Consider the following 26038-nt stretch of genomic DNA (forward strand, 5'->3'; position numbering starts at 1 on the left):
CACACCCCTCACTATAACACTCTGATGTACCCCACACCCCTCACTATAACACTCTGATATATCCCACACCCCTCACTGTAACACTCTGATATATCCCACACCCCTCACTGTAACACTCTGATATATCCCACACCCCTCACTGTAACACTCTGATATACCCCACACCCCTCACTGTAACACTCTGATATATCCCACACCCCTCACTGTAACACTCTGATATATCCCACACCCCTCACTGTAACACTCTGATATATCCCACACCCCTCACTGTAACACTCTGATATATCCCACATCCCTCACTGTAACACTCTGATATATCCCACACCCCTCACTGTAACACTCTGATATACCCCACACCCCTCACCGTAACACTCTGATATATCCCACACCCCTCACTGTCACACTCTCTATATCCCACACCCCTCACTGTAACACTCTCTATATCCCACACCCCTCACTGTAACACTCTGATATACCCCAAACCCCTCACTGTAACACTCTGATATATCCCACACCCCTCACTGTAACACTCTGATATATCCCACACCCCTCACTGTAACACTCTGCTATATCCCACACCCCTCACTGTAACACTCTGATATATCCCACACCCCTCACTGTAACACTCTGATATATCCCACACCCCTCACTGTAACACTCTGATATATCCCACACCCCTCACTGTAACACTCTGATATATCCCACACCCCTCACTGTAACACTCTGATATATCCCACAGCCCTCACTATAACACTCTGATATATCCCACACCCCTCACTATAACACTCTGATGTACCCCACACCCCTCACTATAACACTCTGATATATCCCACACCCCTCACTGTAACACTCTGATATATCCCACACCCCTCACTGTAACACTCTGATATATCCCACACCCCTCACTGTAACACTCTGATATACCCCACACCCCTCACTGTAACACTCTGATATATCCCACACCCCTCACTGTAACACTCTGATATATCCCACACCCCTCACTGTAACACTCTGATATATCCCACACCCCTCACTGTAACACTCTGATATATCCCACATCCCTCACTGTAACACTCTGATATATCCCACACCCCTCACTGTAACACTCTGATATACCCCACACCCCTCACCGTAACACTCTGATATATCCCACACCCCTCACTGTCACACTCTCTATATCCCACACCCCTCACTGTAACACTCTCTATATCCCACACCCCTCACTGTAACACTCTGATATACCCCAAACCCCTCACTGTAACACTCTGATATATCCCACACCCCTCACTGTAACACTCTGATATATCCCACACCCCTCACTGTAACACTCTGATATATCCCACACCCCTCACTGTAACACTCTGATATATCCCACACCCCTCACTGTAACACTCTGATCACACCATGGTTTGCCCTCAGCAGTGTCGAGTTGCATTGAGCCACAGTGTACAAGGAGCTCCTGCTGCTGTGTGTGAGTTAATGCTAATCTGGCCTCTATGTGTAGAGTTTGGAACCTTCTGCATTTCAGTCAGCTGCTCTGGCGGTCAGGCACTCACATTCTGGATCATTCCGAGGGCTGCTGGAATCTGTATCACTGGTTACACAATCACATTCCTCAATGCTGTAATCTTTTCCACCAGACCTGTGAATTGGTCAGTCCTGGTTCTGGAAAGAATCGTATAGAAATTACTGAACCAATTTGGAGCAGGGTCGAGGGAGGACTCGTACATCGAAATACTTTGAATGTACAGTACAGGCCTTTCTGCCCATCTGCTCTGTGCTGGTGCTTAAACTCCACACAACCCTCCTCCCACATCCTCTTCCTCTCGTCCGATCAGCATATCCTTCTATTCCTTACTTCCTCATGTGTTTACCCAGTTCCCCTGAAATACATCGATACTATTCACCTCAATCACTCCCTGTGGTAGTGAGTTCCACAGTCTCACCACTCTCTGGGTAACGACGTTTCTCCTGAATTCCCCATTAGATTTATTACTGACTGTCTTAGCCTTATGCCACGAGTTCTGATCTACTCACTAGTGGAAACATCTTCTCTATGTCTTTCTTATCAATGCACTTGTTAATCATAAAGACCCCTCATTCCTCCCTTTTTTAGTGAAGAGCCATGGAGCCTGTTCAATATTTTCTGATAGTTATAACCTCTCAGTTCTGGCATCATTCTGGAAAATCTTTTTTTCACCTTCTCCGGTGCCTCGAATTCCTTTTATAATATGGAGACCTGAAGTGTTGACGGTATTCCAAGTGTGGTTCTCCAGGACACAAGGGGATAACTAAGGGTTCCAATGAGAGGGGTGGGTGAGAGATTGGTCACTGACCCAGTTACGGAAATTGCCACAACGGTTCCCCTGGTCTCATGCCTGATTCACAAAGTCACTTTCAGGATAGAAATATCAGCACCATGGAGTGGCAGATCCTGTGTCCGACACTCTGATATAACCCACACCCCTCAGTATTACACACTGATATATCCCACACCCCTCACTGTAACACACTGATATAACCCACACCCCTCACTGTAACACTCTGATATATCCCACACCCCTCAGTATTACACACTGATATATCCCACACCCCTCACTGTAACACACTGATATAACCCACACCCCTCACTGTAACACTCTGATATATCCCACACCCCTCAGTATTACACACTGATATAACCCACACCCCTCACTGTAACACTGATATACCCCACACCCCTCAGTATTACACACTGATATACCCCACACCCCTCACTGTAACACACTGATATAACCCACACCCCTCAGTATTACACACTGATATACCCCACACCCCTCACTGTAACACACTGATATAACCCACACCCCTCACTGTAACACACTGATATACCCCACACCCCTCACTGTAACACACTGATATAACCCACACCCCTCAGTATTACACACTGATATACCCCACACCCCTCACTGTAACACACTGATATAACCCACACCCCTCACTGTAACACACTGATATACCCCACACCCCTCACTGTAACACTCTGATATATCCCACACCCCTCAGTATTACACACTGATATATCCCACACCCCTCACTGTAACACTCTGATATACCCCACACCCCTCACTGCAACACACTGATATATCCCACACCCCTCACTGTAACACTCTGATATAACCCACACCCCTCACTGTAACACTGATATACCCCACACCCCTCAGTATTACACACTGATATAACCCACACCCCTCACTGTAACACTGATATACACCACACCCCTCACTGTAACACTCTGATATACACCACACCCCTCACTGTAACACTGATATACCCCACACCCCTCAGTATTACACACTGATATAACCCACACCCCTCACTGTAACACTGATATACACCACACCCCTCACTGTAACACTCTGATATACACCACACCCCTCACTGTAACACTGATATACCCCACACCCCTCAGTATTACACACTGATATAACCCACACCCCTCACTGTAACACTGATATACACCACACCCCTCACTGTAACACTCTGATATACACCACACCCCTCACTGTAACACTGATATACCCCACACCCCTCAGTATTACACACTGATATAACCCACACCCCTCACTGTAACACTCTGATATAACCCACACCCCTCACTGTAACACTCTGATATACACCACACCCCTCACTGTAACACTGATATACACCACACCCCTCACTGTAACACTGATATACACCACACCCCTCAGTATTACACACTGATATATCCCACACCCCTCACTGTAACACTGATATACACCACACCCCTCACTGTAACACTCTGAGATAACCCACACCCCTCACTGTAACACTGATATACACCACACCCCTCAGTATTACACACTGATATACACCACACCCCTCACTGTAACACTGATATACACCACACCCCTCAGTATTACACACTGATATATACCACACCCCTCACTGTAACACTGATATACACCACACCCCTCAGTATTACACACTGATATAACCCACACCCCTCACTGTAACACTGATATACACCACACCCCTCAGTATTACACACTGATATAACCCACACCCCTCACTGTAACACTGATATACACCACACCCCTCAGTATTACACACTGATATAACCCACACCCCTCACTGTAACACTGATATACACCACACCCCTCAGTATTACACACTGATATACCCCACACCCCTCACTGCAAAACTGATGGACACCACACTCCTCAGTATTACACACTGATATATACCACACCCCTCACTGTAACACTGATATACACCACACCCCTCAGTATTACACACTGATGTAACCCACACCCCTCACTGTAACACTGATATACACCACACCCCTCAGTATTACACACTGATATATCCCCCACCCCTCACTGTAACACTGATATACACCACACCCCTCAGTATTACACATCCCTCAGCCTTTCCTTGTAAGACCTTCCCTCCATACCAGGCAACATCCTAGTAAATCTCCTCTGCACCCTTTCCATAGCTTCCACATCCTTCCTATAATGCGGTGACCAGAACTGCACGCAATACTCCAGGTGCGGTCTCACCAGAGTTTTGTACAGCTGCAGCATGACCTCGTGGCTCCGAAACGCGATCCCCCTACTAATAAAAGCTAACACACCATATGCCTTCTTAACAGCCCTATTAACCTGGGTAGCAACCTTCAGGGATTTATGTACCTGGACACCAAGATCTCTCTGTTCATCTACACTACCAAGAATCTTCGCATTAGCCCAGTACTCTGCATTCCTGTTACTCCTTCCAAAGTGAATCACCTCACATTTTTCCGCATTAAACTCCATTTGCCATCTCTCAGCCCAGCTCTGCACCCTATCTATGTCCCTCTGTACCGTACAACATCCTTCGGCACTATCCACAACTCCACCGACCTTCGTGTCATCCGCAAATTTACTAACCCACCCTTCTACACCTTCTTCCAGGTCATTTATAAAAATGACAAACAGCAGTGGCCCCAAAACAGATCCTTGCGGTACACCACTAGTAACTAAACTCCAGGATGAACATTTGCCATCAACCACCACCCTCTGTCTTCTTTCAGCTAGCCAATTTCTGATCCAAAGCTCTAAATCACCTTCAACTCCATACTTCCGTATTTTCTGCAATAGCCTACCATGGGGAACCTTATCAAACGCCTTACTGAAATCCATATACACCACATCCACTGCTTTACCCTCATCCACCTGTTTGGTCACCTTCTCGAAAAACTCAATAAGGTTTGTGAGGCACGACCTACCCGTCACAAAACCGTGCTGACTATCGCTAATGAACTTATTCTTTTCAAGATGATTATAAATCCTGTCTCTTATAACCTTTTCCAACATTTTACCCACAACCGAAGTAAGGCTCACAGGTCTATAATTACCAGGGCTGTCTCTACTCCCCTTCTTGAACAAGGGGACAACATTTGCGATCCTCCAGTCTTCCGGCACCCTTCACCCCACACCCCTCACTGTAAAACTCTGGTATATCCCCCACCCCTCACTGTAAAACTCTGATATATCCCACGCCCCTCACTGTAACACTCTGATATATCCCCCACCCCTCACTGCAACACTCTGATATACCCCACACCCCTCACTGTAACACTCTGATATATCCCCCACCGCTCACTGCAACACTCTGATATACCCCACACCCCTCACTGTAACACTCTGGTATATCCCCCACCCCTCACTGTAACACTCTGATCTCCCCCACACCCCTCACTGTAACACTCTGATATATCCCACGCCCCTCACTGTAACACTGTGATATATCCCACACCCCTCACTGTAACACTCTGATATATCCCACGCCCCTCACTGTAAACACTCTGATATGCACCACACCCCTCACTGTAACACTCTGGTATATCCCCCACCCCTCACTGTAACACCCTGATCTCCCCCACACCCCTCACTGTAACACTCTGATATATCCCACGCCCCTCACTGTAACACTCTGATATATCCCCCACCCCTCACTGTAACACTCTGATATACCCCACACCCCTCACTGTAACACTCTGATATACCCCTCACCCCTCGCTGTAACACTCTGATATATCCCCCACCCATCACTGCAACATTCTGATATACCCCACACCCCTCACTGTAACACTCTGATATATCCCACACCCCTCACTGTAACACACTGATATATCCCACACCCCTCACTGTAACACTCGGATATATCCCCCACCCCTCACTGCAACACTCTGATATACCCCACACCCCTCACTGTAACACTCTGATATACCCCACACCCCTCACTGTAACACTGATATACCCCACACCCCTCACTGTAACACTCTGATATACCCCACACCCCTCACTGTAACACTCTGATATATCCCACACCCCTCACTGTAACACTCTGATATATCCCACACCCCTCACTGTAACACTCTGATATATCACACACCCCTCACTGTAACACTCTGATATATCCCACACCCCTCACTGTAACACTCTGATATATCCCACACCCCTCACTGTAACACTCTGATATACCCCACACCCCTCACTGTAACACTCTGATATATCCCACACCCCTCACTGTAACACTCTGATATATCACACACCCCTCACTGTAACACTCTGATATATCCCACACCCCTCACTGTAACACTCTGATATATCCCACACCCCTCACTGTAACACTCTGATATACCCCACACCCCTCACTGTAACACTCTGATATATCCCCCACCCCTCTCTGTAACACTCTGATATACCCTACACCCCTCACTGTAACACTCTGATATACCCCACACCCCTCACTGTAACACTCTGATATATCCCCCACCCCTCACTGTAACACTCTGATATATCCCACACCCCTCACTGTAACACTCTGATATATCCCACACCCCTCACTGTAACACTCTGATCTCCGCCACCCCTCACGTAACACTCTGATGTATCCCACACCCCTCACTGTAACACTCTGATATATCCCCCACCCCTCTCTGTAACACTCTGATATACCCCACACCCCTCACTGCAACACTCTGATATATCCCCCACCCCTCTCTGTAACACTCTGATATACCCCACACCCCTCACTGCAACACTCTGATATATCCCCCACCCCTCACTGTAACACTCTGATATATCCCACACCCCTCACTGTAACACTCTGATATACCCCACACCCCTCACTGTAGCACTCTATATACCCCACATCCCTCATTGTCACACTCTGATATATCCCACACCCCTCACTGTAACACTCTGATATATCCCACACCCCTCACTGTAACACTCTGATATATCACACACCCCTCACTGTAACACTCTGATATATCACACACCCCTCACTGTATCACTCTGATATATCCCACACCCCTCACTGTAACACTCTGATATACCCCACACCCCTCACTGTAACACTCTGATATATCCCACACCCCTCACTGTAACACTCTGATATATCCCCCACCCCTCTCTGTAACACTCTGATATATCCCACACCCCCCACTGTAACACACTGATATATCCCCCACCCCTCTCTGTAACACTCTGATATATCCCACACCCCTCACTGTAACACTCTGATATATCCCCCACCCCTCTCTGTAACACTCTGATATACCCCACACCCCTCACTGTAACACTCTGATATATCCCCCACCCCTCACTGTAACACTCTGATATACCCCACACCCCTCACTGTAACACTCTGATATATCCCACACCCCTCACTGTAACACTCTGATATATCCCCCACCCCTCTCTGTAACACTCTGATATACCCCACACCCCTCACTGTAACACTCTGATATATCCCACACCCCTCACTGTAACACTCTGATATATCCCCCACCCCTCTCTGTAACACACTGATATATCCCACACCCCTCACTGTAACACTCTGATATATCCCACACCCCTCACTGTAACACTCTGATATATCCCACACCCCTCACTGTAACACTCTGATATACCCCACACCCCTCACTGTAACACTCTGATATACCCCACACCCCTCACTGTAACACTCTGATATACCTCATACCCCTCACTGTCACACTCTGTAGTATCCTGTGAGCTGGTAGTCTCCCTGTTCCCACGGTGTCTCTGTTCCAGAATTCCATTGGTTTACTCGGGAAACTGATTGCACTTTCTCTGTGGAATTTCCAGCCTGCATCATTTGGATTGGTTTCTTTGAGAATTCAGGGAGTTCCTGATGTCTCTAAATCATATTTTTCTTTCTTAGGAGAAAACGAAGGAGCTTGCAGTAAAACAGAGAGAGCAGTAAGTATACACTTCCAGCTTGTGAGTGACTGGGAGCAGCTGAGGGGATGTGGCCGAGTGGCGGTGTGATGGGAGTGGGGGTGTCGGGCACTCCCTCAGTACTGATCCTCCGACAGTGCAGCACTCCCTCAGTACTGACCCTCCGACAGTGCAGCACTCCCTCAGTTCTGATCCTCCAACCGTGCAGCACTCCCTCAGTACTGATCCTCCGACAGTGCAGCACTCCCTCAGTACTGACCCTCCGACAGTGCAGCACTCCCTTAGTAATGACCCTCCGACAGTGCAGCACTCCCTCAGTACTGACCCTCCGACAGTGCAGCACTCCCTCAGTACTGACCCTCCGACAGTGCAGCACTCCCTCAGTACTGACCCTCTGACAGTGCAGCACTCCCTCAGTACTGACCCACCGACAGTGCAGCACTCCCTCAGTACTGATCCTCCAACCGTGCAGCACTCCCTCAGTACTGAGCCTCCGACAGTGCAGCACTCCCTCAGTACTGACCCTCCGACAGTGCAGCACTCCCTCAGTACTGACCCTCCGACAGTGCACCACTCCCTCAGTACTGATCCTCCGACAGTGCAGCACTCCCTCAGTACTGACCCTCCGACAGTGCAGCACTCCCTCTATGACCCTCTGACAGTGCAGCACTCCCTCAGTACTGACCCTCCGACAGTGCAGCACTCCCTCAGTACTGACCCTCCGACAGTGCAGCACTCCCTCAGTACTAACCCTCCGACAGTGCAGCACTCCCTCAGTACTGATCCTCCGACAGTGCAGCACTCCCTCAGTACTGACCCTCCGACAGTGCAGCACTCTCTCAGTACTGACCCTCCGACAGTGCAGCACTCCCTCAGTACTGACCCTCCAACCGTGCAGCCCTCCCTCAGTACTGACCCTCCGACAGTGCAGCACTCCCTCAGTACTGACCCTCCGACAGTGCAGCACTCCCTCAGTACTGACCCTCCGACAGTGCAGCACTCCCTCAGTACTAACCCTCCGACAGTGCAGCGTTCCCTCAGTACTGACCCTCCGACAGTGCAGCACTCACTCAGTGCTGACCCTCTGACAGTGCAGCACTCCCTCAGTACTGACCCTCCGACAGTGCAGCACTCCCTCACTACTGACCCTCTGACAGTGCAGCACTCACTCAGTGCTGACCCTCTGACAGTGCCGCGCTCCCTCAGAACTGACCCTCTGACAGTGCAGCACTCCCTCAGTACTGACCCTCCAACTGTGCAGCACTCCCTCAGTACTGACCCTCCGACAGTGCAGCACTCCCTCAGTACTGACCCTCCGACAGTGCAGCACTCCCTCAGTACTGACCCTCCGACAGTGCAGCACTCCCTCAGTACAGACCCTCCGACAGTGCAGCACTCCCTCTATGACCCTCTGACAGTGCAGCACTCCCTCAGTACTGACCCTCCGACAGTGCAGCACTCCCTCAGTACTGACCCTCCGACAGTGCAGCACTCCCTCAGTACTAACCCTCCGACAGTGCAGCACTCCCTCAGTACTGATCCTCCGACAGTGCAGCACTCCCTCAGTACTGACCCTCCGACAGTGCAGCACTCCCTCAGTACTGACCCTCCGACAGTGCAGCACTCCCTCAGTACTGACCCTCTGACAGTGCAGCCCTCCCTCAGTACTGACCCTCCTACAGTGCAGCACTCCCTCAGTACTGACCCTCCGACAGTGCAGCCCTCCCTCAGTACTGACCCTCTGACAGTGCAGCACTCCCTCAGTACTGACCCGCCGACTGTGCAGCACTCCCTCAGTACTGACCCTCTGACAGTGCAGCACTCCCTCAGTACTGACCCTCCGACAGTGCAGCACTCCCTCAGTACTGACCCTCCGACAGTGCAGCACTCCCTCAGTACTGACCCTCCAACCGTGCAGCACTCCCTCAGTACTGACCCTCCAACCGTGCAGCACTCCCTCAGTACTGACCCTCCAACCGTGAGGCACTCCCTCAGTACTGACCCTCCGACAGTGCAGCGCTCCGTCAGTATTGACCCTCCGACAGTGCAGCACTCCCTCAGTACTGACCCTCCAACCGTGCAGCACTCCCTCAGTACTGACCCTCCGACAGTGCAGCGCTCCCTCAGTACTGACCCTCCGACAGTGCAGCACTCCTTCAGTACTGACCCTCCGACAGTGCAGCGTTCCCTCAGTACTGACCCTCCGACAGTGCAGCACTCCCTCAGTACTGACCCTCCGTCAGTGCAGCTCTCCCTCAGTACTGACCCTCCAACCGTGCAGCACTCCTTCAGTACTGACCCTCTGACAGTGCAGCACTCTCTCAGTACTGACCCTCCGACAGTGCAGCACTCCCTCAGTACTGACCCTCCAACCGTGCAGCACTCCCTCAGTACTGACCCTCCGACAGTGCAGCACTCCCTCAGTACTGACCCTCCGACAGTGCAGCACTCCCTCAGTACTGACCCTCCAACCGTGCAGCACTCCCTCAGTACTGACCCTCCGACAGTGCAGCACTCCCTCAGTACTGACCCTCCAATCGTGAGGCACTCCCTCAGTACTGACCCTCCGACAGTGCAGCGCTCCGTCAGTATTGACCCTCCGACAGTGCAGCACTCCCTCAGTACTGACCCTCCAACCGTGCAGCGCTCCCTCAGTACTGACCCTCCGACAGTGCAGCGCTCCCTCAGTACTGACCCTCCGACAGTGCAGCACTCCTTCAGTACTGACCCTCCGACAGTGCAGCGCTCCATCAGTATTGACCCTCCGACAGTGCAGCGTTCCCTCAGTACTGACCCTCCGACAGTGCAGCACTCCCTCAGTACTGACCCTCCGTCAGTGCAGCACTCTCTCAGTACTGACCCTCCGACCGTGCAGCACTCCCTCAGTACTGACCCTCCAACCGTGCAGCACTCCCTCAGTACTGACCCTCCGACAGTGCAGCACTCCCTCAGTACTGACCCTCCGACAGTGCAGCACTCCCTCAGTACTGACCCTCCGACAGTGCAGCACTCCCTCAGTACTGACCCTCCGACAGTGCAGCACTCCCTCAGTACTGACCCTCCGACAGTGCAGCGTTCCCTCAGTACTGACCCTCCGACAGTGCAGCACTCACTCAGTGCTGACCCACTGACAGTGCAGCACTCCCTCAGTACTGACCCTCCGACAGTGCAGCACTCCCTCAGTACTGACCCTCCAACTGTGCAGCACTCCCTCAGTACTGACCCTCCGACAGTGCAGCACTCCCTCAGTACTGACCCTCCGACAGTGCAGCACTCCCTCAGTACTGACCCTCCGACAGTGCAGCACTCCCTCAGTACTGACCCTCCGACAGTGCAGCACTCCCTCAGTACTGACCCTCCGACAGTGCAGCACTCCCTCAGTACTGACCCTCCGACAGTGCAGCACTCCCTCAGTACTGACCCTCCGACAGTGCAGCACTCCCTCAGTACTGACCCTCCGACAGTGCAGCACTCCACCAGTACTGACCCTCCGACAGTGCAGCACTCCCTCAGTACTGACCCTCCGACAGTGCAGCACTCCCTCAGTACTGACCCACTGACAGTGCAGCACTCCCTCAGTACTGACCCTCCGACAGTGCAGCACTCCCTCACTACTGACCCTCTGACAGTGCAGCACTCACTCAGTGCTGACCCTCTGACAGTGCAGCACTCCCTCAGTACTGACCCTCCGACAGTGCAGCACTCCCTCAGTGCTGACCCACTGACAGTGCAGCACTCCCTCAGTACTGACCCTCCGACAGTGCAGCACTCCCTCACTACTGACCCTCTGACAGTGCAGCACTCACTCAGTGCTGACCCTCTGACAGTGCCGCGCTCCCTCAGAACTGACCCTCTGACAGTGCAGCACTCCCTCAGTACTGACCCTCTGACAGTGCAGCACTCCCTCAGAACTGACCCTCTGACAGTGCAGCACTCCCTCAGTACTGACCCTCCAACTGTGCAGCACTCCCTCAGTACTGACCCTCCGACAGTGCAGCACTCCCTCAGTACTGACCCTCCGACAGTGCAGCACTCCCTCAGTACTGACCCTCCGACAGTGCAGCACTCCCTCAGTACTGACCCTCCGACAGTGCAGCACTCCCTCAGTACTGACCCTCCGACAGTGCAGCACTCCCTCAGTACTGACCCTCCGACAGTGCAGCACTCCCTCAGTACTGACCCTCCGACAGTGCAGCACTCCCTCAGTACTGACCCTCCGACAGTGCAGCACTCCACCAGTACTGACCCTCCGACAGTGCAGCACTCCCTCAGTACTGACCCTCCGACAGTGCTGCTCTCTCTTAAGGCAGAGAAATATAAGGGGAGCTTGGATCGAGATGTTGAAATCATCAATATGTTTTGATGCAGTAAATCAGGAGAAACTGTTGCCAGTGGAAGGTCATTAACCTGAGGTCACAGATTGAAGATAATCAGTAAAAGGACCAGAGGGAGAGATAAGGGAAAACATTTTTTTGCAGTGAGTTGTTGTGATCTGGAATGCAATGCCTGAAAGGCTGGTGGAAGCAGATTCAATTATAACTTTCAAAAGGGGGATTGGAATAGTTTAAAAGGAAAGAAATTAAACTGTTGATGGGGAAAGAGTGGGGCGAGTGATTCTTATTGGACATCTTTTTCAAAGATCCAGCGCAGTTAAGATGGGCAGAATAGCATTCTGTACTGTATCAATCTATGATTTTTCTAATAAACCTTTCCACTTTTGTGCTGCTTTCCCCACAGTGAATGAAGTGTAATTTCCCTGTTTTGTCTCTGGTTGGGTCTGTGTTGTCATTTGGTGTTTTCAATGGCAGGGCCAATGAGGACAGTGAGGAGGTCCCTGTTATCACAATGACACAGCTGATCCCAGGTCTGCAGCCTCTCGTCTACTGGATGTCCAATTCTATTGAGCTGCTACACTTTATTCAACAAGAGGTTCCCAAACTGTTTGAATGGCAGCAGCACATGGATCAGTACGGTGAGTGTGCACACACAATTATGCACACGGATCTTGCACACACACACGTACAGGGTTATGTACGTACAGGGTCACACACATTGGGCTGCTCAAAGCTCACGTATGCACCTTTCGGTTTGCGTCTGCAGCCTGTGTGCACTTTGGGTGTAACGAGGCAGCAGGAAATCCACATCATCACTTCTCAGAGTACAACAACAAAACAGAGCCTTGCCAAAAATATAGGAATGATAATGAGCCACTCAATGCAGAAATAACCTCTCCTCCCTTCACTCTCTCCCCTCCTGCTTCTCCCCCTTACCCTCTCTCCCCCACCCTACCCTGCCCCCTCTCCTCCCCCTTTCTTCTCCCCCACCCTCCTCCCTCATCTCCTCACCCTACCTCCTCCACACTCCTCCCCCTCTTCCCTGCCCACCTCCATCCTCTTCCCCCCTCTTTCCCACTCTCCTCATTCCCCTCTCTCCTCCCCCATTCCCAGCCCGCTCTTCCCTCCCCCTCCCCACATCTCCCCTCTGCCCCCTCCCCTCCTGTCCCCTACCCCCTCCCCTCCTCCCTCTCCCCACCTCCCTCTCCCCACCTCCCTCTCCCCACCTCCCTCTCCCCACCTCCCCTCCCCCTTTCCCATCCCCTCCTCTCCCCCTTTCCCATCCCCCTTTCCCCATCCCTCTTTCCGCATTTCCCTTTCCTCCTTTCCCCATCCCCCCTTTCCCCATCCCCCCTTTTCCCATCCCCCCTTTCCCCAATTTCCCATCCCCTTTCCGCCTTTCTCTTTCCTCCTTTCCTGCTTTCCCCATCCGCCTTTCCCCCTTTCCCCTTCTCTGCTCCCTTCTCTCTCTCTCCTCTTCTCTCGCTCTCCTCCTCCCCCTCTCTGTCCCTCTCTCTCTGCTCCCTCTCTCACTCTTCTCCCTCTCTCTGCTATCCTCTCTCTCTCTACTCTCTTTCTGTATTCCTCCTCTCTTTCTCGTTCCCCCCCTCTCTCTCTCTGCTCTCCACCCCCGCTTCTTTCTCTTTCCTCCCTCTCCCCACCTCCCTCTCCCCACCTCCCTCTCCCCACCTCCCTCTCTCCCCCTCCCCTCCCCCTTTCCCATCCCCTCCTCTCCCCCTGGCAAGCAAGAACTTGGTTTAAAGTGTGTCTACTTCAACGCCAGGAGCATCCGGAATAAGGTGGGTGAGCTTGCAGCATGGGTTGGTACCTGGGATCCTGATGTTGTGGCCATTTCGGAGACATGGGTAGAGCAGGGGCAGGAATGGATGTTGCAGGTTCCGGGATTTAGATGTTTCAGAAAGAACAGAGAAGAGGGTAAAAGAGGGGGGGGTGTGGCATTGTTAATCAAGGAAAGTATTACAGCGGCAGAAAGGACGTTTGAGGACTCGTCTACTGAGGTAGTATGGGCCGAGGTTAGAAACAGGAGAGGAGAGGTCACCCTGTTGGGAGTTTTCTATAGACCTCCGAATAGTTCCAGAGATGTAGAGGAAAGGATAGCGAAGATGATTCTCGACAGGAGCGAGAGTAACAGGGTAGTGGTTATGGGGGACTTTAACTTTCCAAATATTGACTGGAAATACTATAGTTCGAGTACTTTAGATGGGTCTGTTTTTGTCCAGTGTGTGCAGGAGGGTTTTCTGACACAGTATGTGGACAGGCCAACCAGGGGCGATGCCACATTGGATTTGGTACTGGGTAATGAACCCGGCCAGGTGTTCGATTTAGATGTAGGTGAGCACTTTGGCGATAGTGATCACAATTCGGTTAGGTTTACCTTAGCGATGGGCAGGGACAGGTATATATCGCAGGGCAAGAATTATAGCTGGGGGAAAGGAAATTATGACGCGATTAGGCAAGATTTAGGATGTGTAGGATGGGGAAGGAAACTGCAGGGGATGGGCACAAACGAAATGTGGAGCTTATTCAAGGAGCAGCTAATGCGTGTCCTTGATAAGTATGTACCTGTCAGGCAGGGAGGAAGTTGTCGAGCAAGGGAGCCGTGGTTTACTCAAGAAGTTGAAGCGCTTGTCAAGAGGAAGAGGGCGGCTTATGTTAGGATGAGACGTGAAGGCTCAGTTAGGGCGCTTGAGAGTTACAAGCTAGCCAGGAAGGATCTAAAGGGAGGGCTAAGAAGAGCAAGGAGAGGACACGAGAAGTCATTGGCGGATAGGATCAAAGAAAACCCTAAGGCTTTCTATAGGTATATCAGGAATAAACGAATGATAAGAGTTAGAACAGGGCCAATCAAGGATAGTAGTGGGAAGTTGTGTGCGGAATCAGAGGAGATAGGGGAAGCGTTAAATGAATATTTTTCGTCAGTATTTACAGTAGAGAAAGAAAATGTTGCCGAAGAGATTACTGAGATACAGCCTACTAGGCTAGATGGGATTGAGATTCACAAGGAGGAGGTGTTAGCAATTTTGGAAAGAGTGAAAATAGATAAGTCCCCTGGGCCAGATGGGATTTATCCTAGGATTCTCTGGGAAGCCAGGGAGGAGATTGCAGAGCCGTTGTTGTTGATCTTTAAGTCGTCATTGTCGACAGGAGTAGTGCCGGAGGACTGGAGGATAGCAAATGTTGTCCCCTTGTTCAAGAAGGGGAGTAGAGACAGCCCTGGTAATTATAGACCTGTGAGCCTTACTTCGGTTGTGGGTAAAATGTTGGAAAAGGTTATAAGAGACAGGATTTATAATCATCTTGAAAAGAATAAGTTCATTTGCGATAGTCAGCACGGTTTTGTGAAAGGTAGGTCGTGCCTCACAAACCTTATTGAGTTTTTCGAGAAGGTGACCAAACAGGTGGATGAGGGTAAAGCCGTGGATGTGGTGTATATGGATTTCAGTAAGGCGTTTGATAAGGTTCCCCACGGTAGGCTATTGCAGAAAATACGGAAGTATGGGGTTGAAGGTGATTTAGAGCTTTGGATCAGAAATTGGCTAGCTGAAAGAAGACAGAGGGTGGTGGTTGATGGCAAATGTTCATCCTGGAGTTTAGTTACTAGTGGTGTACCGCAAGGTTCTGTTTTGGGGCCACTGCTGTTTGTCATTTTTATAAACGACCTGGATGAGGGTGTAGAAGGGTGGGTTAGTAAATTTGCGGATGACACGAAGGTCGGTGGAGTTGTGGATAGTGTCGAAGGGTGTTGTAGGGTACAGAGGGACATAGATAGGCTGCAGAGCTGGGCTGAGAGATGGCAAATGGAGTTTAATGCGGAGAAGTGTGAGGTGATTCACTTTGGAAGGAGTAACAGCAATGCAGAGTACTGGGCTAATGGGAAGATTCTTGGTAGTGTAGATGAACAGAGAGATCTTGGTGTCCAGGTACATAAATCCCTGAAAGTTGCTACCCAGGTTAATAGGGCTGTTAAGAAGGCATATGGTGTGTTAGCCTTTATTAGTAGGGGGATCGAGTTTCAGAGCCACGGGGTCATGATGCAGCTGTACAAAACTCTGGTGAGGCCGCACCTGGAGTATTGCGTGCAGTTCTGGTCACCGCATTATAGGAAGGATGTCGAAGCTTTGGAAAGGGTGCAGAGGAGATTTACTAGGATGTTGCCTGGTATGGAAGGAAGGTCTTACGAGGAAAGGCTGAGGGACTTGGGGTTGTTTTCGTTAGAGAGAAGGAGGAGGAGAGGTGACTTAATAGAGACATACAAGATAATCAGAGGGTTAGATAGGGTGGATAGTGAGAGTCTTTTTCCTCGGATGAGGATGGCAAACACGAGGGGACATAGCTTTAAGTTGAGGGGTGAAAGATATAGGACAGATGTCAGAGGTAGTTTCTTTACGCAGAGAGTAGTAGGGGCGTGGAACGCCCTGCCTGCAACAGTAGTAGACTCGCCAACTTTAAGGGCATTTAAGTGGTCATTGGATAGACATATGGATGTAAATGGAATAGTGTAGGTCAGATGATCGGCGCAACATCGAGGGCCGAAGGGCCTGTACTGCGCTGTAATATTCTAATTCTAATTCATGCAAAGTGGTCATAGAAGTTAAAGAAGTTGTAAGTAAGTAGTGACCCAGCCAACCAGATTACCGGCTCCCCAGAGCAAATATCCCAATCGAGGAGCTGCTAAGATGCAGGCAGAACTCTGGGTGATATCTGGGTGTGAGCCACCACCTGCCATCAGTTCAAGCATTTGGTTTCATTAACCTTTCAGCTGGTGAGGTGTTGTTTCATTGTGTCTGACTGCTCATGCCCATGGTGACCATGCTGTTCGGTCGTTATTATTGGACTGGGTGAATGGGCTGATTGTCATGTGTTCAAAGTGATTTGTGTGCAACACAAATATTCAACCTGTCTGGAATTTCGATCCAAGTTAAAACCTTCTGAAGAAAATCTTTTCACAAGCAGAGCAAAGATCAGCAATCCGGCAGGGAGCTGGGAATCTCACAAGTCAGGGAAAAGATCAGCAATCCGGCAGGGAGCTGGGAATCTCACAAGTCAGGGAAAAGATCAGCAATCCGGCAGGGAGCTGGGAATCTCACAAGTCAGGGAAAAGATCAGCAATCCGGCAGGGAGCTGGGAATCTCACAAGTCAGGGAAAAGATCAGCAATCCGGCAGGGAGCTGGGAATCTCACAAGCAGAGCAAAGATCAGCAATCCGGCAGGGAGCTGGGAATCTCACAAGTCAGGGAAAAGATCAGCAATCCGGCAGGGAGCTGGGAATCTCACAAGCAGAGCAAAGATCAGCAATCCGGCAGGGAGCTGGGAATCTCACAAGTCAGGGAAAAGATCAGCAATCCGGCAGGGAGCTGGGAATCTCACAAGTCAGGGAAAAGATCAGCAATCCGGCAGGGAGCTGGGAATCTCACAAGTCAGGGAAAAGATCAGCAATCCGGCAGGGAGCTGGGAATCTCACAAGTCAGGGAAAAGATCAGCAATCCGGCAGGGAGCTGGGAATCTCACAAGTCAGGGAAAAGATCAGCAATCCGGCAGGGAGCTGGGAATCTCACAAGCAGAGCAAAGATCAGCAATCCGGCAGGGAGCTGGGAATCTCACAAGCAGAGCAAAGATCAGCAATCCGGCAGGGAGCTGGGAATCTCACAAGTCAGGGAAAAGATCAGCAATCCGGCAGGGAGCTGGGAATCTCACAAGTCAGGGAAAAGATCAGCAATCCGGCAGGGAGCTGGGAATCTCACAAGTCAGGGAAAAGATCAGCAATCCGGCAGGGAGCTGGGAATCTCACAAGTCAGGGAAAAGATCAGCAATCCGGCAGGGAGCTGGGAATCTCACAAGTCAGGGAAAAGATCAGCAATCCGGCAGGGAGCTGGGAATCTCACAAGTCAGGGAAAAGCCCAGTCTCCACAAGTCCCATTGAAAGAGACAGTCGCATTATTGGCGCCTCGTTAAAAAGAGGGAAAGGATCAATCTCATCAACAGCCAGAATGATACTGGGGCCTAGAGGGTTAAATGATGATGACAGGTTGCACAGACCAGGCTTGTATTCCCTCAAATAAAGAAGATTAAGGGGTGAACAAAGGGGCAGAACCTTCAAATTGGAGCCCGGCCGTTCAGGGGTGATGTCAGGAAGCACTTCTTCACACAAAGGGGAGTGGAAATCTGGAACTCTCTCCCCCAGAAAACTGCTGAGACTGGGGTGGGGGTAGGGGGTAGGGGGTGGGGGGGCGCGATGGTTGCAGGGCGGAGGGGTCAATTAAAAATTTCACAACTGAGGGAAATAGATTTTTGTTGGTTAAGGGAATGGAGAGATTTGGAGGGGTAAATGGAGTTGAGGTACAGACTGACCATGATGGAATGGAATGGTTAAATAGGTTCCGAGCAGGATCTATTTGAAAAGGGAATATTACCAGTCAGAACAGTTTAATAACTCCTTCCAGGTGTTCAGAGCTCTTGTTGGTTATGATTCCAGTTTCAGCCTCCCTGTCATACATATCTCACTGAATTGGCCATTCATCCTGGGTGAGCCTTGATAATGAGAGGAAATCAACTGTGGGGGCATCACCGAGCTGCCCATCCACTTTTCAGCACCAGTGATCAGAAACAAGCACCCTTGCTGATTTTTGTCCCCTCCTTTAGCTCAGGGATGATGAGGTCAGTTGTGTACACCAGCTATTGCCCTCACTGAGACTAACCAACATAAATCACCAGCTGGACGGGAAGGCCCAGTGTCTGTGATCTGGGGGAGACAGTCAGTGTCTGTGGTCCGGGGGAGACGGTCAATGTCTGTGGTCCGGGGGAGACTGTCAGTGTCTGTGGTCCGGGGGAGACGGTCAGTGACTGTGGTCCGGGGGAGACGGTCAGTGTCTGTGGTCTGGGGAGACTGTCAGTGTCTGTGGTCTGGGGGAGACGGTCAATGTCTGTGGTCCGGGGGAGACTGTCAGTGTCTGTGGTCCGGGGGAGATTGTCAGTGTCTGGGGGAGACGGTCAGTGTCTGTGGTCTGGGGAGACTGTCAGTGTCTGTGGTCTGGGGGAGACGGTCAGTGTCTGTGGTCTGGGGGAGACGGTCAGTGTCTGTGGTCTGGGGGAGACGGTCAGTGTCTGTGGTCTGGGGAGACTGTCAGTGTCTGTGGTCCGGGGGAGATGGTCAGTGTCTGTGGTCCGGGGGAGACGGTCAATGTCTGTGGTCCGGGGGAGACGGTCAATGTCTGTGGTCCGGGGGAAACGGTCAATGTCTGTGGTCCGGGGGAGACAGTCAGTGTCTGTGGTCCGGGGGAGACGGTCAATGTCTGTGGTCCGGGGGAGACGGTCAATGTCTGTGGTCCGGGGGAGACGGTCAGTGTCTGTGGTCCGGGGGAGACGGTCAGTGTCTGTGATCCGGGGGAGACGGTCAGTGTCTGTGATCCGGGGGAGACGGTCAATGTCTGTGGTCCGGGGGAGACGGTCAATGTCTGTGGTCCGGGGGAGACTGTCAGTGTCTGTGGTCCGGGGGAGACGGTCAGTGTCTGTGGTCCGGGGGAGACGGTCAGTGTCTGTGGTCCGGGGGAGACGGTCAGTGTCTGTGGTCCGGGGGAGACAGTCAGTGTCTGTGGTCCGGGGGAGACGGTCAGTGTCTGTGGTCCGGGGGAGACGGTCAGTGACTGTGGTCCGGGGGAGACGGTCAGTGACTGTGGTCCGGGGGAGACGGTCAGTGTCTGTGGTCCGGGGGAGACGGTCAGTGTCTGTGGTCCAGGGGAGACGGTCAGTGTCTGTGGTCCGGGGGAGACTGTCAGTGTCTGTGGTCTGGGGGAGACGGTCAGTGTCTGTGGTCCGGGGGAGACGGTCAGTGTCTGTGGTCCGGGGGAGACGGTCCGTGTCTGTGGTCTGGGGGAGACGGTCCGTGTCTGTGGTCTGGGGAGACAGTCAGTGTCTGTGGTCCGGGGGAGACGGTCAGTGTCTGTGGTCCGGTGGAGACGGTCAGTGTCTGTGGTCTGGGGAGACGGTCAGTGTCTGTGGTCTGGGGAGACGGTCAGTGTCTGTGGTCCGGGGGAGACGGTCAGTGTCTGTGGTCCGGGGGAGACGGTCCGTGTCTGTGGTCTGGGGGAGACGGTCCGTGTCTGTGGTCTGGGGGAGACGGTCCGTGTCTGTGGTCTGGGGGAGACGGTCCGTGTCTGTGGTCTGGGGAGACAGTCAGTGTCTGTGGTCCGGGGGAGACGGTCAGTGTCTGTGGTCTGGGGGAGACGGTCAGTGTCTGGGGTAGATGGTCAATGTCTGTGGTCTGGGGAGACAGTCAGTGTCTGTGGTCTGGGGAGATGGTCAGTGTCTGTGGTCCGGGGAGACGGTCAGTGTCTGTGGTCTGCGGAGACGATCAATGTCTGTGTTCTGGGGGAGACGGTCAGTGTCTGTGGTCTGGGGAAGACGGTCAGTGACTGTGGTCCGGGGGAGACGGTCAATGTCTGTGGTCTGGGGAGACGGTCAGTGTCTGTGGTCCGAGGAGACGGTCAGTATCTGTGGTCTGGGGAAGACGGTCCGTGTCTGTGATCCGGGGGAGACGGTCAGTGTCTGTGGTCCGGGGGAGACGGTCAATGTCTGTGGTCTGGGGAGACGGTCAGTGTCTGTGGTCCGAGGAGATGGTCAGTATCTGTGGTCTGGGGGAGACGGTCAGTGTCTGTGGTCCGAGGAGACGGTCAGTATCTGTGGTCTGGGGGAGATGGTCAATGTCTGTGGTCTGGGGAGACGGTCAGTGTCTGTGGTCTGGGGAGACGGTCAGTGTCTGTGGTCCGAGGAGACGGTCAGTATCTGTGGTCTGGGGAGACGGTCAGTGTCTGTGGTCCGGGGGAGACGGTCAATGTCTGTGGTCTGGGGGAGATGGTCAATGTCTGTGGTCTGGGGAGACAGTCAGTGTCTGTGGTCTGGTGGAGACGGTCAGTGTCTGTGGTCTGGGGGAGACGGTCAATGTCTGTGGTCTGGGGAGACGGTCAGTGTCTGTGGTCCGGGGGAGACGGTCAATGTCTGTGGTCTGGGGAGACGGTCAATGTCTGTGGTCTGGGGAGACGGTCAGTGTCTGTGGTCTGGGGAGACGGTCAGTGTCTGTGGTCTGGGGAGACGGTCAGTGTCTGTGGTCCGGGGGAGACGGTCAGTGATTTGTGCAATGATCGTGTCGATGCGAGAATGGCCACTGATGTAACAAGCCAGTGTGACAGTTGCTCTCATTCACAGTGTGAGAACACAAGAAATAGGAATAGGAGTAGACCATTCGGCCCATCGAGCCTGCTCCGACATTCAATACGATCATGGCTGATCTTGGGCTTCAATTCCACTTTCCCGCCCGCTCCCCATATTTCTTGATACCCTCAGAGACCAAAAATCTATCGATCCCAGCCTTAAATGAATTCCATGACTGAGCATCCACAACCCTCTGGTATACAGAATTCCAAAGATTCACAACCCTCTGAGTAAAGAAATTTCTCCTCATCTCTATCCTAAGTGGCTTCCCTCTTATTTTGAAATTGTGTCCCCTGGGTCTAGACTCCACAACCAGGGGAAACATCTTACCTGCATCTACCCTGTCCATCCCTTTAAGTATTTTGTAGGTTTCAATGAGATCACCTCTCATTCTTCAAAATTCTAGAGAATACAGGCCCAGTTTCCCCAGTGGCTCTTCGTAGGACAGTCCCGCCATCCCGGGAACGAGTCTGGTGAACCTTGGTTGCATTCCCTCTATGGCAATAATATCCTTCCTAAGGTAAGGGGACAAAAACTGCACACAGTACTCCAGGGGCAGTCTAACAAGGTTGTTTGCAATTGAAGCAAGACTTAATTACTCCTGTACTCAAATCCTCTTGTGATAAAGGCTAACATACCATTAGCCTTCTTAATTGCTTGCTGCACCTGCATGTTAGCTTTCAGTGACTTATTGACAAGGACACCCAGGTCCCTTTGTACATCTACACTTTCTAATCTCTTAACATTTAAGAAATACTCTGCACATCTGTTCCTCCTACCAAAGTGGATAACCTCACATTTTTCCACATTATATTCCATCTGCCACGTTCTTGCCCACTCACTGTCTGTCCAAATCCCCCTGAAGCCACTTTGCATCTTCCTCACAAAACACATTCCCACCTAGTTTTGTGTCATCCGCAAACTTGGAAATATTACATTTGGTCCCCACATCCCAATCATTGATATATATTGTGAACAGCTGGGGCCCAAGTACTGATCCCTACGGTACCCCACTTGTCACAGCCTGCCAACGTGAGACTGACCCGTTTATACCTACTCTCTGTTTTCTGCCTGTTAACCAATCCTTAATCCATGCCAGTATATTACCTCCTATCCCATGTGCTTTAATTTTGCTAACCAACTTCCTGTGGGGGACTTTATCAAAAGCCTTCTGAAAATCCAAGTATACCACGTCCACCGACTCCCCTTTATCAATTCTGTTAGTAATATCCTCAAAAAACTCCAACACATATGTGTGTGTGAGGGTGTGTTGATCAGTTTTGATGGGATTTATTGCCTTATCATGTGATTGTGAAGAGGCCTGCATTGATATGGAAGTGTTTGACGTTTGTATTTTTTCCCCTGACCTCCTCTTCACCCTATCTCCATAGGTTACCATAACGACCAGCTCTCGTCCACCAAGGCAGCCAGTGAAGAGGCCATGACAGTGCTGGAGGAGGTCATCATGTTCACCTTTCAGCAATCAGTCTATTACCTCACCAAGGTCAGTATCATCCCTATGAACAGTCTAATCCCACCCTGGCTTTTGATGTTCCATCCCGTCCAACACAACTGGTAAGATGGGGTGGGGGACACCGAATGAGACAGCATTGGCAGAGATGAGAGAAACTGGATTGCTGTTCATTAGAAGAGAGTAGCTATCTGAAACAGGCATTCAAAACGAGTGCCGATCTTGGTCAGATCAATTGTGGCTCAGTGGCTAACATGCTCTTCTCTAGATCATAAGGTTGTGGGTTCGAGTCCCACTCCTGAGACTTGTGCACAAAGTTCCGGCTAATACTCTATTGCATTCCTGAGGGAGTGCAGCTCTGTCAGAAGCGCTGTCTTTCAGATGTGATGTTGAACTGAGGCCCCATTTGCCCTCTCAGGTGCAAGTAAAAGATCCCAGGGCATTACTGAGAGCTGAGGAGTTCTTTCTGGTGTCCTGGCCAATATTTATCCCTCAACCAAGATCATTAAAACAGGTTATCATCTCTGTCTGACCTCGACCAACTAGAAGGACAAGGGCAGCAGATGCATGGGAACACCACCACCTGCAAGTTCCCCTCCAAATCACACACCATCCTGACTTGGAACTAGATCACCGTTCCTTCACTGTTGCTGGGTCAAAATCCTGGAACTCGCTTCCTAACAGCACTGTGGGTGTACCAACCCCACATGGACTACAGCGGTTCAAGAAGGCAGCTCACCACCACCTTCTCAAGGGCAATTAAGCATGGGCAATAAATGCTGGCCTGGCCAGTGACACCCACATCCCATGAATATATTTAAAAAGTCCCGAAGAAGGAGACATTACCTTAGAATTAAAGCTGTGGGGGTTCCAGTCCCCTGCCTCTGACGAGGCCGCTCTATGCATGCAGTGTATTGGGGTGCTCGGGGTCACAAAAACTGATCAAGGAGCTGAGCGCTGAACCACAAAGCAGGGGTTTGGTGGGGTGTGTGGAGGGCAAGGTGCAGCCTCGGGTTAGAGGAGTACAATGGAGAGCACTAAGCCAGCACAGGGACTGGCACTGAGAGCAAGCCCGATGGAGGAATCTGTTCAAATCTGTGCTGCGAAATGAACTGAGGGCAGTAGCTGTTTAGCCACCGTAATAAACCACAGAGATATCCCATTGACATAAAGATGGCTTCATTAGCTTTCTGCTCATTGGTAGTGTTACTGCAGCAGCAAGTAGGCCTGTGTAAGTTACCCCACAGACTTTATCCCTTAAATTTCTTTCCCCTTCCTCATATTCGGGTGCTGGGCTGTCATTGGGGTACAGTTCCACACACACTGACTCTCACTGGGGTACAGTTCCACACACACTGACTCTCACTGGGGTACAGTTCCACACACACTCACTCTCACTGGGGTACAGTTCCACACACACTGACTCTCACTGGGGTACAGTTCCACACACACTGACTCTCACTGGGATACGGGTTCCACACACACTGACTCTCACTGGGATACGAGTTCCACACACACTGACTCTTACTGGGGTACAGTTCCCCACACACTGACTCTCACTGGGGTACAATTCCGCACACACTGACTCTCACTGGGGTACAGTTCCACACACACTGACTCTTACTGGGGTACAGTTCCCCACACACTGACTCTCACTGGGGTACAATTCCGCACACACTGACTCTCACTGGGGTACAGTTCCACACACACTGACTCTCACTGGGGTACAGTTCCACACACACTGACTCTCACTGGGATACGGGTTCCACACACACTGACTCTCACTGGGATACGAGTTCCACACACACTGACTCTTACTGGGGTACAGTTCCACACACACTGTCTCTCACTGGGGTACAGTTCCACACACACTGACTCTCACTGGGGTACAGTTCCACACACACTGACTCTCACTGGGGTACAGTTCCACACACACTGACTCTCACTGGGGTACAGTTCCACACACACTGACTCTCACTGGGGTACAGTTCCACACGTACTGTCTCTCACTGGGGTACGGGTTCCACACACACTGACTCTCACTGGGGTACGGGTTCCACACACACTGACTCTTACTGGGGTACAGTTCCACACACGCTGACTCTCACTGGGGTACAGTTCCCCACACGCAGACTCTCACTGGGGTACAGTTCCACACACACTGACTCTCACTGGGGTACAGTTCCACACACACTGACTCTCACGGGGGTACAGTTCCACACACACTGACTCTCACTGGGATATAGTTCCACACACACTGACCCTCACTGGGGTACAGTTCCACAGTCACTGACTCTCACTGGGGTACAGTTCCACAGTCACTGACTCTCACTGGGGTACAGTTCCACACACACTGACTCTCACTGGGGTACAGTTCCACAGTCACTGACTCTCACTGGGGTACAGTTCCACACACACTGACCCTCACTGGGGTACAGTTGCACACACACGGACTCTCATTGGGATACAGTTCTACAAACACTGACTCTCACTGGGGTACAATTCCACACACACTGGCTCTCACGGGTACAGTTCCACACACACTAACTCTCACTGGGGTACAGTTCCACAGTCACTGATTCTCACTGGGGTACAGTTCCACACACACTAACTCTCACTGGGGTACAGTTCCACACACACTGACTCTCACTGGGGTACGGGTTCCACACACACTGACTCTCACTGGGGTACAGTTCCACACACACTGACTCTTACTGGGGTACAGTTCCACACACACTGACTCTTACTGGGGT

At 51.5% G+C, this 26038-nt stretch overlaps 1 protein-coding gene across 1 annotated transcript in view; it reads left to right on the forward strand.

Annotated features, from left to right (window-relative positions):
* Window positions 1-26038, forward strand: part of LOC137384478 (ras-associating and dilute domain-containing protein-like) — a 215555-nt gene that overhangs the window by 42974 nt on the left and 146543 nt on the right. Inside the window, exons 7-9 of the mRNA XM_068058615.1 lie at window positions 8239-8276; window positions 13064-13227; window positions 23206-23318. Coding sequence (XP_067914716.1) covers window positions 8239-8276; window positions 13064-13227; window positions 23206-23318 — 315 coding nt within the window. The remainder of the gene's footprint in view (window positions 1-8238; window positions 8277-13063; window positions 13228-23205; window positions 23319-26038) is intronic.

The sequence above is a fragment of the Heterodontus francisci genome, chromosome 26 (assembly GCF_036365525.1).
Source record: "Heterodontus francisci isolate sHetFra1 chromosome 26, sHetFra1.hap1, whole genome shotgun sequence".
NCBI classification, from domain to species: Eukaryota; Metazoa; Chordata; class Chondrichthyes; order Heterodontiformes; family Heterodontidae; genus Heterodontus; species Heterodontus francisci.